This window comes from Salvelinus fontinalis, unplaced genomic scaffold (genome assembly GCF_029448725.1).
Source record: "Salvelinus fontinalis isolate EN_2023a unplaced genomic scaffold, ASM2944872v1 scaffold_0272, whole genome shotgun sequence".
Taxonomy (NCBI): domain Eukaryota; kingdom Metazoa; phylum Chordata; class Actinopteri; order Salmoniformes; family Salmonidae; genus Salvelinus; species Salvelinus fontinalis.
In genome coordinates, this window is record NW_026600481.1 from 101,793 (window position 1) to 118,715 (window position 16,923).

Genomic DNA, 16,923 nt, shown 5'->3' on the forward strand with positions numbered 1-16,923 from the left:
AATTTTAGTGACCAGGAAATTGCGGAGCGATTTCTGCCTAGTGCATCTTTAACTAATGTTAGGCCTACATTTGGAGTCTACAGATTATATTTGTATCGCCCATACTGGCACCCAGAGAGGCCCCGCCCTCATTGAGCAAAAACAACAAAACATGTCACTCAAACGTCAGCTTGATTTTAATAGGCTTAGTACTTTTAGAGGCCGCCTATTCCCCACCCCTCTCATTTTAAGCTACATGGTCTGAAAATAATACCCTGAGAACAAGGCTTGACTTTAAACAGTTGCGCGGACACGTCGCTTTCACAGGATTTGCGGAGTTCACATTGAGGGACAATCTATACTGAATATTGTTACTTGGGATTCTGGAGCAAAATGAGACGAAATCACAATTACAGCTGTTCGTCTGATAGCGAACTTGATGACAATATAGAAGTGGAGAAGGACAGTGGTGACGAAAATGTGTATGTTGAAAATTCAGTTTTCAACATAATTCAATCTTTTTTAAATGAGAAAATCAATTTATTTGTAATTCTGATATAGGCCTAGTGTGTATTTTTTTGTGGTAGGCTAATCTAAATCACGCATCTCTACACATTGTATCTCTCTTGAAAAACAGGCTATGCGTGACAGAAGCCTATCGTCACCAATATGTTATTGAAACTAAATGAAAATTACTTTGATTATTTCAGAAACCTTGACTCTCCGCATGACTTGATGTCACCCCCGAAAACCACTCAAACTCAAGCCAGAAAACGACGCAGAGGAGTGAGTATTACATTTCACTTGCGTAATTACGCACCAAATATTGCCATTATTAAGGTTCACCATCACCTTGATATGCTGTCGGAGACCCCAAAAATCATATTATACCTCGCTCTCATCCACAGATTATTGAGAAACGGCGACGTGACCGAATCAACAACAGCCTGACTGATCTCAGAAGACTTGTGCCAAGTGCGTTTGAGAAGCAGGTAGGCTACAGTACAAGTGTATATACCATACAGACCGATTGGATTCAGAGTACATTCATCTCAGTAGTCAACTTCCGCCTTTTCTACATCTTTGGTTAGGACTGTTATTTTACCAGTAACACAATCTAATCGAATGTTGCCTTTTGTCACAGGGATCGTCAAAATTGGAAAAAGCTGAAATTTTGCAGATTACTGTGGATCATTTGAAGATGATACATGCTGCCAGCGGACAAGGTGAGTCAATACCAAAACAATACAAAGATTTGATTTATGATGAAAGCCTGTAAAAAAATATGTTGTGATAGGGAAACTTCTAGAAAAACTTCTGCATATTTGTAGGGAACTAGTAGTAGTTCCTGTTCCTGACCCTCTGCCTCCCTCTCCTGGTAGGGTATTTTGAAGCCCACGCCCGGGCCAAGGATTACCGCAGCCTGGGCTTCAGGGAGTGTCTGTCAGAGACGGCCCGTTACCTAAGCATCATGGAGGGCTGGAATAGTGTCGACCCACTCCGCGTACGCCTGGTCTCCCACCTCAACAACTACGCCTCTCAGAGAGACATCCACACTGTATTGACTGGACACCCTGGACAACTAGCCTGGGGCTCCGCTTTGAGGACTCCCTCCGCCCACCTGCAACCCCCCCTCCTCTTACCACTCCCCCAGGGACGGACACAAGCCCCCCACAGTACCAGCAGCCCACCCTCCTCCTGCTCCATCTTCTCCTCCATGTCATCCCCCTGTTCTACTGATACCTCAGTGACCTCCAGACTCAGTGTGACGGCCCCCTCAGAGGCACTCAGGGTGCCCCCGAATGACAATCTACCCCTGGGGCTGGCCCTGCCAGTCTCAGCCTCCAAGCTCTCCCAACCACCACCCCTCCTCTCCTCCCTCTCCTCCCTGTCTGCCTTCTCCTTCAGTACTTTTCCCCTAGTATCCCCGGCAGCCCTCAACTCAGCAGGCTCCTCCACAGCCCTGAGAAATCAGCCTTACAGGCCCTGGGGGACAGAGATCGGGGCCTTCTGAACTCTTGTGATCAGGACGGAATGCAACAGCTAAAATCCACACCTCCCGCTAACCTGCCTCCCGCCAATCTGCCACCCGCCAATCTGCCTCCCGCCAACACTCCACAAACCCAGCAGGAGTACCTGGCTGTCTCATCTGTTTTCCCCCTCTGGCAATGAGGGGGATGGGCTGAAGCTAATGCCACCTCCCTTTGTCAGTACTGCTGTATAAAGGAACATAGATAACATAGTGTTCTATCCTATATGTTTTTATCATGAGTAATTCATGTTAAATGTTGTTGTGAGCCCAGGTATGGCCTCCAAGGTAGGAAAGGACTGACTATTGTTTCATGACCACTAACTGATTTCATTTAGTTTATTATCAGAGTGGACTAAGAGAAGGATTTTGGGGTATTTGTAGGTCAAATACAATATTGTAAAAAATATAACTCCTGCATCTTTGAAAGAGAATGAAGACATCTGCAACATAGCATAAATAGAGTTACACATGAACTGGATCTGCTAACACTTTAGTTATGTCTATATGGGATTGTCGAACATGCTTTATATAGAAAGCAACGTTGAAAAAAACTAGTTTTGTAATATTTTTGTACCAATAAACTGAGTTTGTAAGAAGATACATGTTTTTTTGATCAATGCTCAGGATTCATGTGTTTTACCTACAGTATGAGTTGCTGTGGGGCTTAGAGTATGTTGTCCACTTCCCACATCACTTCAAATAAACTCAAATCATTTATCAGTTTCAACTGCGTTTTGTCCTTGGTTTTAGGTGAATGAAGGAGTTGCATACAGATGTAGGATCTTCATTTGATCACTCTTCTGTTGCTGAGCATCGTCCTACACAGCAGGAAATGCAAACTTGTATTGTTATTCGAGTTTTAAAAAGGCTTCTAAAGTGTGTAATTTCCACATTGAAATGTCAGACTTGATTTGCCCTACAGAAAAATGTATCAACCCCTACAAAATAGTCCATTAATTATAATCCACATAATAATTCACATTTTCTGTTGCTGCAGGATTATTTTCCTGTTGTAACAACCTGGCTCAAATTCGAGTTTTAAAAAGGCTTCTAAAGTGTGTAATTTCCACATTGAAATGTCAGACTTGATTTGCCCTACAGAAAAATTTATCAACCCCTACAAAATAGTCCATTAATTATAATCCACATAATAATTCACATTTTCTGTTGCTGCAGGATTATTTTCCTGTTGTAACAACCTGGCTCAAATTAAGATCCTACATCTGTATGTACTATATGTTTTATACATGAGCAAAGTGGTAGCTAACAGTAATATAGCAGAGAGATCTCTCATGGACAGACGCAAGATTTTGGTTCTGGGTTGACGAGATTAGGGTTGGTCGAGACACAGTCTCCAAACTTCGTTTTAGCGCCATTGTTGCCTCCATGAATACCCAGGAAGTGTTTAAAAGGAAATCCTTGAGGAATTCATCAATGCCCCTTGACCCCACTCATATGGACTGGCCTGGTCTGACCCCACTAATATAGTCTGGTCTGACCCCACTAATATGGTCTGGTCTGGGCAGGAGACTATAGTGGGACCAAGACTGAGGTATAGATGGCAGCTTGATGACACATACTGAAGCCTGTAGACAACAGTAGATCACTTTGGACTAGGGCTCATGGGGTTCTGGTCAAAAGTAGTGTACAGTAGGGAATAGGTTTCCAATGTGCCCTTTAAGTTCCTGCTGTGGTAGTATGCAATTTATCCACTAGATACTATTGGGTGGCAGTAGAAAACTAGTGATGGAGACTTGCTGCAGCCAAATCATTAGTGTACGGTTTATAGCGTCCCGGCGGAAAGAAAAACATAATATCTCCAAAACTGAAACTTTTCAGGAATAAAAAAAAAAGCCATATTCTACCATTTATGAACATACAATCACAAAACTTCAAAAGCTATTTTGAAATGTATTTTATTGGACCTGGAGTCATGAACTGTTCAGCGTACATAAAGGACAATCATGTTAATAACAGTAACCATGCAGGTCCCTCAAGATTTTTCTTCCCTCCCTGTTCTTTACAATCTGTTACTCAGTCACACAAACTATGTTGGATGAAAATATGGAGTTTTTCTGTGAAAAATAAATAAAGACGTGGAATATCGTTCAATATGGTGTTCATTGGCTCCATCTGCTGGCTCAATGGACCTCACTGCTTTACAATAGAATAGAACAGAACAGAACAGAATAGAATAGAACAGAATAGAACAGAACAATACAGAATAGAACAGAACAGAACAGAATAGAACAAAACAGAATAGAACAGAACAAAACAAAATAGAATAGAACAGAATATAACAGAATTTAATAGAATTTGCAGGGTGGAGATAAAGTACCCCAGGATGAGTCATAATACCCATAAAAACTAGCGGTCAATCACGGAAATGGTTCCAATAATTTCCCCACCATTAATGTTTCCCATTGGGGATTTTAGAAACACTTAAAAGTGTTATGTTTCGTGTAAGCTTACCCTGGCGTGATTTTTGATAACTGTAAATCTCTCTAGGACAAGGTGACTTTTATCAATAAATTTGCCTGTATTTACCACCCCAAAAAATGAAATGCTAATTAGTGGCTAATGTGTCTATCATAAAGAACTACACATGCCATGATGATCTGGACGGGACTGCTGAAACGAAGCAAAGAAGATTAGATATCTAATGTTAGCTAAATGTAGTAATGAATAGATTAATAAATTGGAAAATTGTATTTAAATTGACAAATCTGTGAACTGTCTTGTGTACATTTTAAATTTACACAATATCTGTTAGCAAAGATGTCAGCTACAGATGACGTGCAGGATTTGTAGTCTTGCATGATACCAAGTCTAGGACCAAAAGCTGAAGCTGGAGACTCATATCTCCTTCACTAGCTTTAAGCACCAGCTGTCAGAGCAGCTCACAGATCACTGCACCTGTACATAGCCCATCTGTAAATAGCCCACCCAACTACCTCATCCCCATACTGTATTTATTCATTTATATTGCTCCTTTGCACCCCAGTATCTCTACTTACTCATTCCTCTTCTGCACATCTACCATTCCAGTGTTGAATTGCTATATTGGAATTACTTTGCCACCATGGCCTATTTATTGCCTTACCTCCCTTATCCTACCTCATTTCCACATGCTGTATATAGACTTTTTTTACTGTATATTTGTTTAATCTATGTGTAACTGTGTTGTTGTATGCGTCGAACTGCTTTGCTTTATCTTGGCCAGGTTGCAGTTGCAAATGAGAACTTGTTCTCAACTAGTCTACCTGGTTAAATAAAGGTGAAATTTAAATTTAAATTTAAAAAAGGCTCCTCAACAGCTTCCACCCCCAAGCCATAAGACCGCTGAACAATTAATAAAATTGCCACTGGACAATTTACATTGACCCCCCTTCCTTTTTGTACACTGCTGCTACTCGCTGTTTATTATCTATGCATAGTCACTTCACCCCCACCTACAGTACATCTACAAATTACCTCAACTAACCTGTACCCCCGCACACTGACTCGGTACCGGTGCCCCCTGTATAGAGCCTCATTATTGTTATTCTTATTGTGTTACTTTGATTTATTACTTTTAGTTTGAGTCTACTTGGTTGTAACTGCGGTCCTCCTCCTCTTCGCCCGAAAAGGAGGAGTATTGATCGAACCAAGGCGCAGTGGAGTTTGAACACATAATTTATTAAAGAAAACACGAACTTAACTAAACTAACAAAACAACAAACGGTGTAGACAGACCTAGACGACGAACTTACATAAAACAAGAAGAACACACGAATAGGGAACAGACTACATAAACCGAACAAACCGTAAACAGTCCCGTATGGTGCAAACATATACACAGACACGGAAGACAATCACCCACAACGAACACTGTGACAACGCCTACCTAAATATGACTCTTAATTAGAGGAACGCCAAACACCTGCCTCTAATTAAGAGCCATACCAGGCAACCCAAAACCAACACAGAAACAGAAAACATAGAATGCCCACCCAAACTCACGTCCTGACCAACTAACACATATAACAAATTAACAGAAATAGGTCAGGAACGTGACATAAACCCCCCCCATAAGGTGCGAACTCTGGGCGCACCAGCACAAAGTCTAGGGGAGGGTCTGGGTGGGCATCTGACCACGGTGGTGGCTCAGGCTCCGGGCGAGGTCCCCACCCCACCATAATCAATCCTAACCTCCCTCTCCCCCTAAAAATGTCCACCCTCAATTTACCCCCACAAAATCCTTTTAGTAACATCAATGACATGGACAGCACCGGGACAGAGAGATAAATCAACACAGAGGGATAGCACCAGACAGAGGGATAGATCAGAAAATAGAGGTAGATCAAGATAGAGAGGGAGATCACGATAGAGGGGCAACTCCGGACTGAAAGGCAGCTCCGGAAAGAGAGACAGCTCTGGACTGAGGGGCAGTTCTGGGTATATAGCCGTTTCAGGTTGAAGGGCAGCTCATGGCTGACTGACGAATCTGGACGCTCATGGTTGACTGACGAATCTGGACGCTCATGGCAGGCTGACGGCTCTCGACGCTCATGGCAGGCTGACGGCTCTCGACGCTCATGGCAGGCTGACGGCTCTCGGCGCTCATGGCAGGCTGACGGCTCTCGGCGCTCATGGCAGGCTGACGGCTCTCGGCGCTCATGGCAGGCTGACGGCTCTCGGCGCTCATGGCAGGCTGACGGCTCTCGGCGCTCATGGCAGGCTGACGGCTCTCGGCGCTCATGGCAGGCTGACGGCTCTCGGCGCTCATGGCAGGCTGACGGCTCTCGGCGCTCATGGCAGGCTGACGGCTCTCGGCGCTCATGGCAGGCTGACGGCTCTCGGCGCTCATGGCAGGCTGACGGCTCTCGGCGCTCATGGCAGGCTGACGGCTCTCGGCGCTCATGGCAGGCTGACGGCTCTCGACGCTCATGGCAGGCTGACGGCTCTCGACGCTCATGGCAGGCTGACGGCTCTCGACGCTCATGGCAGGCTGACGGCTCTCGGCGCTCATGGCAGGCTGACGGCTCTCGACGCTCATGGCAGGCTGACGGCTCTCGACGCTCATGGCAGGCTGACGGCTCGACGCTCATGGCTGGCTGGCGGCTCTCGACGCTCATGGCTGGCTGGCGGCTCTCGACGCTCATGGCTGGCTGGCGGGTCTCGACGATCATGGCTGGCTGGCGGCTCTCGACGCTCATGGCTGGCGGCTCTCGGAGGATCCTGGCTGGCTGGCGGCTCTCGGAGGATCCTGGCTGGCTGGCGGCTCTCGGAGGATCCTGGCTGGTTGGCGGCTCTCGGCGGATCCTGTCTGGTTGGCGGCTCTCGGCGGATCCTGTCTGGCGGGCGGCTCTCGGCGGATCCTGTCTGGCGGGCGGCTCTGGCGGATCCTGTCTGGCGGGCGGCTCTGGCGGATCCTGTCTGGCGGGCGGCTCTGGCGGATCCTGTCTGGCGGGCGGCTCTGGCGGATCCTGTCTGGCGGGCGGCTCTGGCGGATCCTGTCTGGCGGGCGGCTCTGGCGGATCCTGTCTGGCGGGCGGCTCTGGCGGATCCTGTCTGGCGGGCGGCTCTGGCGGATCCTGTCTGGCGGGCGGCTCTGGCGGATCCTGTCTGGCGGGCGGCTCTGGCGGATCTTGTCTGGCGGGCGGCTCTGGCGGATCCTGTCTGGCGGGCGGCTCTGGCGGATCTTGTCTGGCGGGCGGCTCTGGCGGATCCGGTCTGGCGGGCGGCTCTGGCGGATCCTGTCTGGCGGGCGGCTCTGGCGGATCCTGTCTGGCGGGCGGCTCTGGCGGATCCTGTCTGGCGGGCGGCTCTGGCGGATCCTGTCTGGCGGGCGGCTCTGGCGGATCCTGTCTGGCGGGCGGCTCTGGCGGATCCTGTCTGGCGGGCGGCTCTGGCGGATCCTGTCTGGCGGGCGGCTCTGGCGGATCCTGTCTGGCGGGCGGCTCTGGCGGATCCTGTCTGGCGGGCGGCTCTGGCGGATCCTGTCTGGCGGGCGGCTCTGGCGGCTCCTGTCTGGCGGGCGGCTCTGGCGGCTCCTGTCTGGCGGGCGGCTCTGGCGGCTCCTGTCTGGCGGGCGGCTCTGGCGGCTCCTGTCTGGCGGGCGGCTCTGGCGGATCCTGTCTGGCGGGCGGCTCTGGCGGCTGCTGTCTGGCGGGCGGCTCTGGCGGCTCCTGTCTGGCGGGCGGCTCTGGCGGCTCCTGTCTGGCGGGCGGCTCTGGCGGCTCCTGTCTGGCGGGCGGCTCTGGCGGATCCTGTCTGGCGGGCGGCTCTGGCGGCTCCTGTCTGGCGGGCGGCTCTGGCGGCTCCTGTCTGGCGGGCGGCTCTGGCGGCTCCTGTCTGGCGGGTGGCTCTGGCGGCTCCTGTCTGGCGGGCGGCTCTGGCGGCTCCTGTCTGGCGGGCGGCTCTGGCGGCTCCTGTCTGGCGGGCGGCTCTGGCGGCTCCTGTCTGGCGGGCGGCTCTGGCGGATCCTGTCTGGCGGGCGGCTCTGGCGGCTGCTGTCTGGCGGGCGGCTCTGGCGGCTGCTGTCTGGCGGGCGGCTCTGGCGGGCGGCTCTGGCGGCTCCTGTCTGGCGGGCGGCTCTGGCGGCTCCTGTCTGGCGGGCGGCTCTGGCGGCTCCTGTCTGGCGGGCGGCTCTGGCGGCTCCTGTCTGGCGGGCGGCTCTGGCGGCTCCTGTCTGGCGGGCGGCTCTGGCGGCTCCTGTCTGGCGGGCGGCTCTAGCGGCTCCTGTCTGGCGGGCGGCTCTAGCGGCTCCTGTCTGGCGGGCGGCTCTGTAGGCTCATGGCAGACGGGCGGCTTTGCAGGCTCATGGCAGACGGGCGGCTTTGCAGGCTCATGGCAGACGGATGGCTCAGACGGCGCTGGGGAGACGGATGGCTCAGATGGCGCTGGGGAGACGGATGGCTCAGATGGCGCTGGGGAGACGGATGGCTCAGATGGCGCTGGGGAGACGGATGGCTCAGATGGCGCTGGGGAGACGGATGGCTCAGATGGCGCTGGGGAGACGGATGGCTCAGATGGCGCTGGGGAGACGGATGGCTCTGGCCGGATAAGGCGCACTGTAGACCTGGTGCGTGGTGCCGGAACTGGAGGCACCGGGCTAAGGACACGCACCTTCATACTAGTGCGGGGAGCAGGGACAGGGCACACTGTACTCTCAAAGCCCACTCTATACCTGGTGCGTGGTACCGGCACTGGTGACACCGGGCTGAGGACAAGCACATCAGGATTAGTAGGGGGAGAAGAAACAGTGTGTACAGGGCTCTGGAGACGCACAGGAGGCTTAGTGCGTGGTGCCGGAACTGGAGGCACCGAACTGGATACACGCACTACAGGGAGAGTGCGTGGAGGAGGAACTGGGCTCAGGAGACGCACTGGTAGCCTAGTGCGTAGTGTAGGCACTGTAGGTACTAGGCTGGGGCGGGGAGGTGGCGCCGGAAATACTGGACCATGGAGGCGTACTGGCACTCTTGAGCATTGAGCCTGCCCAACCTTACCTGGTTGAATGCTCCCGGTCGCCCGACCAGTGCGGGGAGGTGGAATAACCCGCACCGGCCTATGTAGGCGAACCGGGAAACCATGCATAAGGCAGGTGCCATGTATGCCGGCCCGAGGAGACGCACTGGAGACCAGACGCGTTGAGCCGGCCTCATGACACCTGGCTCAATACCCAATCTAGCCCTACCAGTGCGGGGAGGTGGAATAACCCGCACTGGGCTATGCACTCGTACAGGAGACACCGTGCGCTCTACTGCTTAACACGGCGCCTGCCCGTACTCCCGCTCTCCACGGTAAGCCTGGGAAGTGGGCGCAGGTCTCCTACCTGCCCTTGGCCCACTACCTCTTAGCCCCCCCCAAGAAATTTTTGGGTGTTACTCATGGGCTTTTGCATTCCCTCATAACTCCGGTTCCTCTCTCCGGTAGCCTCTGCTCTCCTCAGTGCCTCCAGCTGTTCCCATGGAAGGCGATCCCTACCAGCCAGGATCTCCTCCCATGTGTAGCAACCTTTCCCGTCCAATATATCGTCCCAAGTCCATTCCTCCTTCTTTTCCTGTCCCTTACTCCGTTTACTCCACTGCTTGGTTCTGGAGATTTGGTGGGTGATTCTGTAACGGTGGTCCTCCTCCTCTTCGCCCGAAAAGGAGGAGTATTGATCGAACCAAGGCGCAGTGGAGTTTGAACACATAATTTATTAAAGAAAACACGAACTTAACTAAACTAACAAAACAACAAACGGTGTAGACAGACCTAGACGACGAACTTACATAAAACAAGAAGAACACACGAATAGGGAACAGACTACATAAACCGAACAAACCGTAAACAGTCCCGTATGGTGCAAACATATACACAGACACGGAAGACAATCACCCACAACGAACACTGTGACAACGCCTACCTAAATATGACTCTTAATTAGAGGAACGCCAAACACCTGCCTCTAATTAAGAGCCATACCAGGCAACCCAAAACCAACACAGAAACAGAAAACATAGAATGCCCACCCAAACTCACGTCCTGACCAACTAACACATATAACAAATTAACAGAAATAGGTCAGGAACGTGACATTGGTAAATATTTTCTTAACTCTTCTTGAACTGCACTGTTGGTTAAGGGCTTGTAAGTAAGCATTTCACGGTAAAGTCTACACTTGTTGTATTCGGTGCATGTGACAAATAAAGTTTGATTTGATTTGATGTCTAGTTTGATTAAAATTAGCATTTTAGAATCTGAGAGCAAATAGAGAAGAATATATTGATAAAAGTCACCTTGTCCGAACTTGATTGACATGGTTATCAAAACATCACGCCAGGTTAAGTCTACATGATACACAGCCCTTATTTTAAGTGTTTCTAAAATCCACTATGGGAAAAATGAATGGTGGAAAAACGTTTGGAACCATTTCCCTGTTTGACCTCTAAGTTTAATGGGTATTATGACACCTCCACCGTGGGGCTCCTCTGTCCAGTGTCTGTGTTCTTTGACCACCTTAATCTTTTATTGGCCAGTTTGAGATATGGCTTTTTCTTTGCAACTCTGCCTAGAAGGCCAGCATCCCAGCCTCTTCACTGTTGACGTTGAGACTGGTGTTTTGCGGGTACTATTTAATGAAGCTGCCAGTTGAGGACTTGTGAGGCGTCTGTTTCTCAAACTAGACACTCTAATGTACTTGTCCTCTTCTCAGTTGTGCACCGGGGCCTCCGACTCCTCTTTCTATTCCTGTTAGAGCCAGTTTGCGCTGTTCTGTGAAGGGAGTAGTACACAGCGTTGTACGAGATCTTCAGTTTCTTGGCAATTTCTCACATGGAATAGCCTTAATTTCTCAGAACAAGAATATAATTTCAGAAGAAAGGTCTTTGTTTCTGGCCATTTTGATGATGCTCCAGACACTCAAATGATGATGCTCCAGACACTCAACTAGTCTAAAGAATGACAGTTTTCTTGCTTCTTTATTCATCACAACAGTTTTCAGCTGTGCTAACATAATTGCAAAAGAGTTTTCTAATGATCAATTAGCCTTTTCAAATGATAGACTTGGATTAGCTAACACAACATGCCATAGGAACACAGGAGTGATGGTTGCTGATAATGGGCCTCTGTACGTCTATGTAGATATTCCATAAAACTTCTGCCGTTTCCAGCTACAATAGTCATTTACAACGTTAACAATGTCTACACTGTATTTCTGATAAATTGTATGTTATTTTAATGTGCAAAAATGTGCTTTTCTTTCACAAACAAGGACATTTCTAAGTGACCCCAAACTTTTGAAGGGTAGTGTATATATTAAAATAAATAAAAAAGTGAAAAATATTTGTATTTATTTAAATGTTTTTATGAATATAATGGAATAATATAATGGAATAATGGAATAAACAAAATGTGTATTACGTACCCACAGTAGAAAATTGTTTTTTTTTCTCCAATTCCTAATATTGAGCAAATCACAATTTCAAAAAGCGCCTGGAATAGGCGGCCATTGCTTCAAGAGCCGCTGGCTGCTGGTAGGCTTTCTTGACGTGTACATTCATTTATGCCAACACATCCTTGTTGTCTTTAATCTCTGTTTTACCAGCTAAACAGCTGCTCTTAGTGAAAATGAGTTACCTTTCTAGCTAATTGGCTATGTTAGGGTTTACACGTTCTCTTCCAATTAGGCTATCATGTGTTGAGGTCAAAATAATGAAAAACTATCTACCAAATCTATTCATTTGAAAATGTTGATTACTACTCCTTGACATTATCATTCACCTGATGATAAGACAAGATACAGTACGTGATGTTTTTAAATCTATTTTTGCTAACATGTGATTGGGGTTCCTTGGTCTCCGGTTTGCCTGGCAGGGGGGTCTCTGGGTAAGAAAAGGTTGAAGACCCCTGCCAAAGACAGTGCAGTCTGTGCCCCTGCCCGAATATAATTTATTCCCCGCCCCTCATCCTCTCCGTTTCCATGGAAGAACCAGTTCTAGCACTTGATTGGCTTGCATGGGTAAGCACGTGCTAGGGGAGGCTTCAAATATGACAACAGGCCCAGATGTAATTATTGCAGAGTCGAAGCAGTGTGAGTTTGTGAGTGAATAACGTGGTTTGTGTTGTTGATTAGCTAACATTTACAACATGGTCGAGGCATTCGTTGGAACTTGGAAGATGACTTCCAGCGAGAATTTTGATGAATATATGAAGGCAATAGGTAAAGTCTTACCTTTATAAATGAAGCTGTTTTTTTTAAATGAAAGACAATGTTGCATGTCGATCTAGAACCCTACTAAAATTGGCTAGATAAATATCCGTTTGTTTCACAGGTGTGGGCTTTGCTACTCGGCAGATGGGGAATATGGCGAAGCCCAATTTGCTGTTCAGCATCGACGACGGTGTAATATCAATGAAATCCCAGAGCACTTTCAAAACCACAGAGACCAAGTTTAAATTGAATGAAGAATTCGACGAGATGACTGCAGATGACAGGAAAACCAAGGTGGGTGCAGAATCCACACCATAGACATGCCGGTTGTTACAGTAGTGTGGTTTACAATTGAGTTGCATTTATTTTTTACTTTAAACTTGATGGAGTCATGTGCCCTCGTGACACTACTCTATTTCCAGACTCTGGTGACTTTTGAGAACGGAAAACTGGTGCAAAAACAGACTTGGGACGGCAAGACTACCACGCTCGAGCGGGAGTTGCAAGATGGAAAATTGATTGCGGTAAGGTTTAATCTCTTTATTGCTTTTCCCTTCTCTGCTTGGTTGGACATAAAATATGCCTTTTTGATACGCGTATTTTGGAATATGTCCATGCTTGATATTGCAATATTGTTCAATGGTGCATGTTATCGTCAATATGCAATACACGTTGTCGTCCATCTCTTGCAAATTGCGTTCTCCTGGGGTACCAACAAGGATGGCACGCGTTTTTACGCACGGACGTGTTCAAAATGTCCTTTATAATTTTGGCTGGGAAGCGTGGCTTGATAAACAATTGCAGTCATGTGCAACACGCTACCTTTTTTAAACTAAAGGATTAATTGGTAATCGAGTGCTAATAAAACCAATGACTTACATAACCCCGGGATTGCTGATGCATGTGTTGGCTTTGCCATTGCGAGGCTTTGCTGCTGTTCGCCATATTGGCACTTTCCAGTAGGAGCAGTCCTCCATAGGAATGAATGGAATTCTACAGTATTTCAATGGAATGTTTTTTTTTGGGGGGGGGGGGTTGTAGTGGGGACAGTAACATCAGTTTTATAATGCACTATTTAGCTCACATAATTTAAAATTGTCTTATAGAATGAATTAATATAGATTCCAACATATTTTATAATTGAGTACTAAGGTGCCTGCACAGTGGCATCAATACAGTGCCCCTGTCAGTCATCCAGGGTTTAGACAGCGTTGTATAAAACCTGTTAACTTATCTACGCTCTGTTCATTGACCAACATTGTCAGTTCCCTTTTTATATTTGATATTTTAACTCCTACCCTGTCACATTTAGCTTCTGATGCCCTTCAGTTTAAAGGAAGTTAACATGGTTTGGCTCATTCAGACTGCAGTTTAGTGGAACGACTGATGCACTCAGGATGATTTGGTGGTTTGTTCATCACTGCGCACTGAATGTGTCATTACATTTTGAGTTTTAGGTTCTGACATGGGTGTCATTGCATGACCTAAAGCGTGTACTGCTCTCTTTTCCAGAAATGTGTAATGGATGATGTGGTGGCGCTAAGGACCTATGAGAAAGAGGTGTGAATCCAGTCTGCTGAATTGAAGACCTCACCAGCAAATCAAAAACATGCATATTATCTGTTCAATACCTACCATGTTAAATTCACTGACTCAATTGGTACCAAAATCCCATGAAGCTTTCAATAAAGTCAATTGTTCTCCTTAGTGAAAAGTGGTATTTCCTTCATTGCAATATGTAGGCCAGTTTGGAGGCTAAGGCCTATTCATTGAACTTAATCAATGTGGATTACAAACGGGCAAATCTCTGAAGGTCTATCCTGAGTACCTTGGTTGTAGGTGGTGCTAACATTCAATACATTTCAGTGTCAATTTCTCCAATAAATTGATGTTAGCTTGCTCTGAGTGCGCTACACTAAGTGTTCACTGCAAAATACATTGATTTCACAATGTACCTATTTTGAGGACTGGTGACAGAGAATGTCCAAAATGGACCTTTTGTCTACAATATTAAGCAAAAAATTACATGACTGACTAGTGGGGGGAAATTATTTTTATTGTGAAACTGCTATCACCATTCCTAAACTGAGGAACACCAAGTATTGTCTGAGCAATGGCATGGAAACTAAACCCTGGATGCCTTCATATTTGGCTTGCTGCTGCTAATTATATATTACTGAACTTTAAAACCTGTATTGAGTGTCTTTGCCCATTTAGGACTGTTCTATGCTGTAAACTTTTCAGCACCATTCAGGTGCTTCTGAATTTGATTACTGGGACAAGTGGTCTGCCCAGTGGTACTGCTGCTGTTATGACTGCATCACTGCTGTTTGTTCCAAGACTCTCTAGGAAAGGTCCTACTTGAAAGTGATCATCTCACTTGGCTGTGTCCTAAATGGCACCCTGTTAGCTTTATAGTGCACTAGTTTTCACAAGCCTTAAGGGCCCTTGTCAACTTTTGTTCATTACTTTTGTAATGAATCCAGAACCCATTCATCGTGGGTGGGAAATCACAAGCTTACCCAGGCTGGGTGCCAAATTTTAAAATTCTCAAACTACAAGTACAGGTGCCAAGTTGACTATTTAAAAAAATATATCATTGGCTTACATTCTACATAGTACTTATTCTGGTTTGACTGTTCTGTTGTAGGCCTACCTCTGGGATAAATGAGCCCTGACAGGTTAGTATGTAGACCCAAGACCAGAAATTGTGACATTTCAAGACAAAGTTAAGTTTGTCAGAGGTTTAGATGTGCCAGTGCTTCTATGGAATGGGGTGCTCATTTGGGAGGAGTCATGTAGTCCAAAAAGTAAAGGTTATGCCATCTCCCATAAGACTGACCAATATCGCCCTACTGTTATGGGCTAACCAAATACAGAAATCTCCCAGAAAGATTAGTCCAAATGAGCTCATTTCCAACTGGTCCCAAAAATGTTGCATCCAATAAGAATGCACAATGCAAGAGGGAGTACTGTCCAGCCCTCTTCATAGCCTTCCAGCACCCATTAGATGATGCCTGACGCCTTATGCTGCGTACGTAACTAAGTGGGAATTTACCACATACGACTGGGGGAAAATCCATTTGAACGCCCTTCCAACTGGTAATTACTAGTGGGAAACTATCATCCTGAGCTCCCACTTCTCCCACATGCGGACCTCTGATGTTAGATTATGGTTTACGTAGCTTGTTAGCCATTAGCCAATCAGCGTTCCTCAAGTTCAAAGCACGCGAATGCATCTAACTGGTATTTATGGCTTCACAACTGGTAACATCCCACCTCCCACTTGGTTAGGAACACAGCAATAACAGTCTCTTGTTCATGAACAGAGTAAGGCTTCACAACTGGTAACATCCCACCTCCCACTTGGTTAGGAACACAGCAATAACAGTCTCTTGTTCATGAACAGAGTAAGGCTTCACAACTGGTAACATCCCACCTCCCACTTGGTTAGGAACACAGCAAAAAGCTCTTCTTTATATACAGAGTAAGTTCTGAGTATTAAAGTTGTAATACCACTGGATTAGTATTGCTGTTGCTGCCTAATGGAGCTAGACTGATGAATGAATGAATGACAAGCACCTTTTTGTATCTGGCTCTGGGTTGAGATGCAATTGTAAACCTTAACCTTCTGCATCACAAATGTCTCCCTATTCCCTGCATAGTGCACTACTTTTGACCCGGGCCTAACCTTCTGCATCACAAATGTCCCCCTATTCCCTGCATAGTGCACTACTTTCGACCAGAGCCCAATGCACTATAAAGGGAATCGGGTGTCATTTGGGATGCAGACCTTGAGAGAAGACCAACTGTCTTTTGCTTCATGGTCAGATTTTTCACACATGATCTCATGTGCTTTTTGAAACTAAGTGTTGATTTGTCATGATAGCGTCACTACAGTTGCAAGCTAGTTGGTTACACCCACACGCACACACACACACACACACACACACACACACACACGATAGTTCAGTCAACACATCCGGGAGTGTTTCTTGAAAACCAAGACCAACCTATTCCTCGAACATTGTGTTTGCCAAATGTATCAAGTATGCACATAACTATTGGATCAGAAAGCTCCCAGTTTAAGGTCTACGTTGTGACCTCTCATCTGTAACAGGCTAATTGTTGTGGATGCAAAGACTTCATCCCAAATGGCAGCCAATTCCCTATATAGTGCACTACTTTTGACTAGGGCCCATAGGGGGGTCCATAGGGCTCTGGTCAAAAG

At 47.1% G+C, this 16,923-nt stretch overlaps 2 protein-coding genes across 2 annotated transcripts; both read left to right on the forward strand.

Annotated features, from left to right (window-relative positions):
* The first annotated feature begins 240 nt into the window (after positions 1–240).
* Positions 241–2,738, forward strand: LOC129845303 (hairy/enhancer-of-split related with YRPW motif protein 1-like). The gene is made up of 5 exons (XM_055913186.1): positions 241–461; positions 690–765; positions 888–971; positions 1,124–1,205; positions 1,362–2,738. The coding sequence occupies exons 1-5, from the start codon at positions 373–375 to the stop codon at positions 1,991–1,993; spliced, it is 963 nt and encodes a 320-aa protein (XP_055769161.1). The 5' UTR covers positions 241–372; the 3' UTR covers positions 1,994–2,738.
* Positions 2,739–12,530: 9,792 nt separating this feature from the next.
* On the forward strand, positions 12,531–14,406 carry LOC129845302 (fatty acid-binding protein, adipocyte-like). The gene is made up of 4 exons (XM_055913185.1): positions 12,531–12,701; positions 12,814–12,986; positions 13,115–13,216; positions 14,205–14,406. The coding sequence occupies exons 1-4, from the start codon at positions 12,629–12,631 to the stop codon at positions 14,256–14,258; spliced, it is 402 nt and encodes a 133-aa protein (XP_055769160.1). The 5' UTR covers positions 12,531–12,628; the 3' UTR covers positions 14,259–14,406.
* The last annotated feature ends 2,517 nt before the right edge of the window (positions 14,407–16,923 follow it).

Coding starts and splice junctions, on each gene's coding strand:
- LOC129845303 (XM_055913186.1), top strand. CDS start 373: ATGAGACGAAATCACAATTACAGCTGTTCGTCTGATAGCGAACTTGAT. Junction 462..689: donor GACAGTGGTGACGAAAATGT/GTATGTTGAAAA, acceptor TGATTATTTCAG/AAACCTTGACTCTCCGCATG. Junction 1,206..1,361: donor ACATGCTGCCAGCGGACAAG/GTGAGTCAATAC, acceptor CTCTCCTGGTAG/GGTATTTTGAAGCCCACGCC.
- LOC129845302 (XM_055913185.1), top strand. CDS start 12,629: ATGGTCGAGGCATTCGTTGGAACTTGGAAGATGACTTCCAGCGAGAAT. Junction 12,702..12,813: donor TGAATATATGAAGGCAATAG/GTAAAGTCTTAC, acceptor TTTGTTTCACAG/GTGTGGGCTTTGCTACTCGG. Junction 12,987..13,114: donor CAGATGACAGGAAAACCAAG/GTGGGTGCAGAA, acceptor CTCTATTTCCAG/ACTCTGGTGACTTTTGAGAA.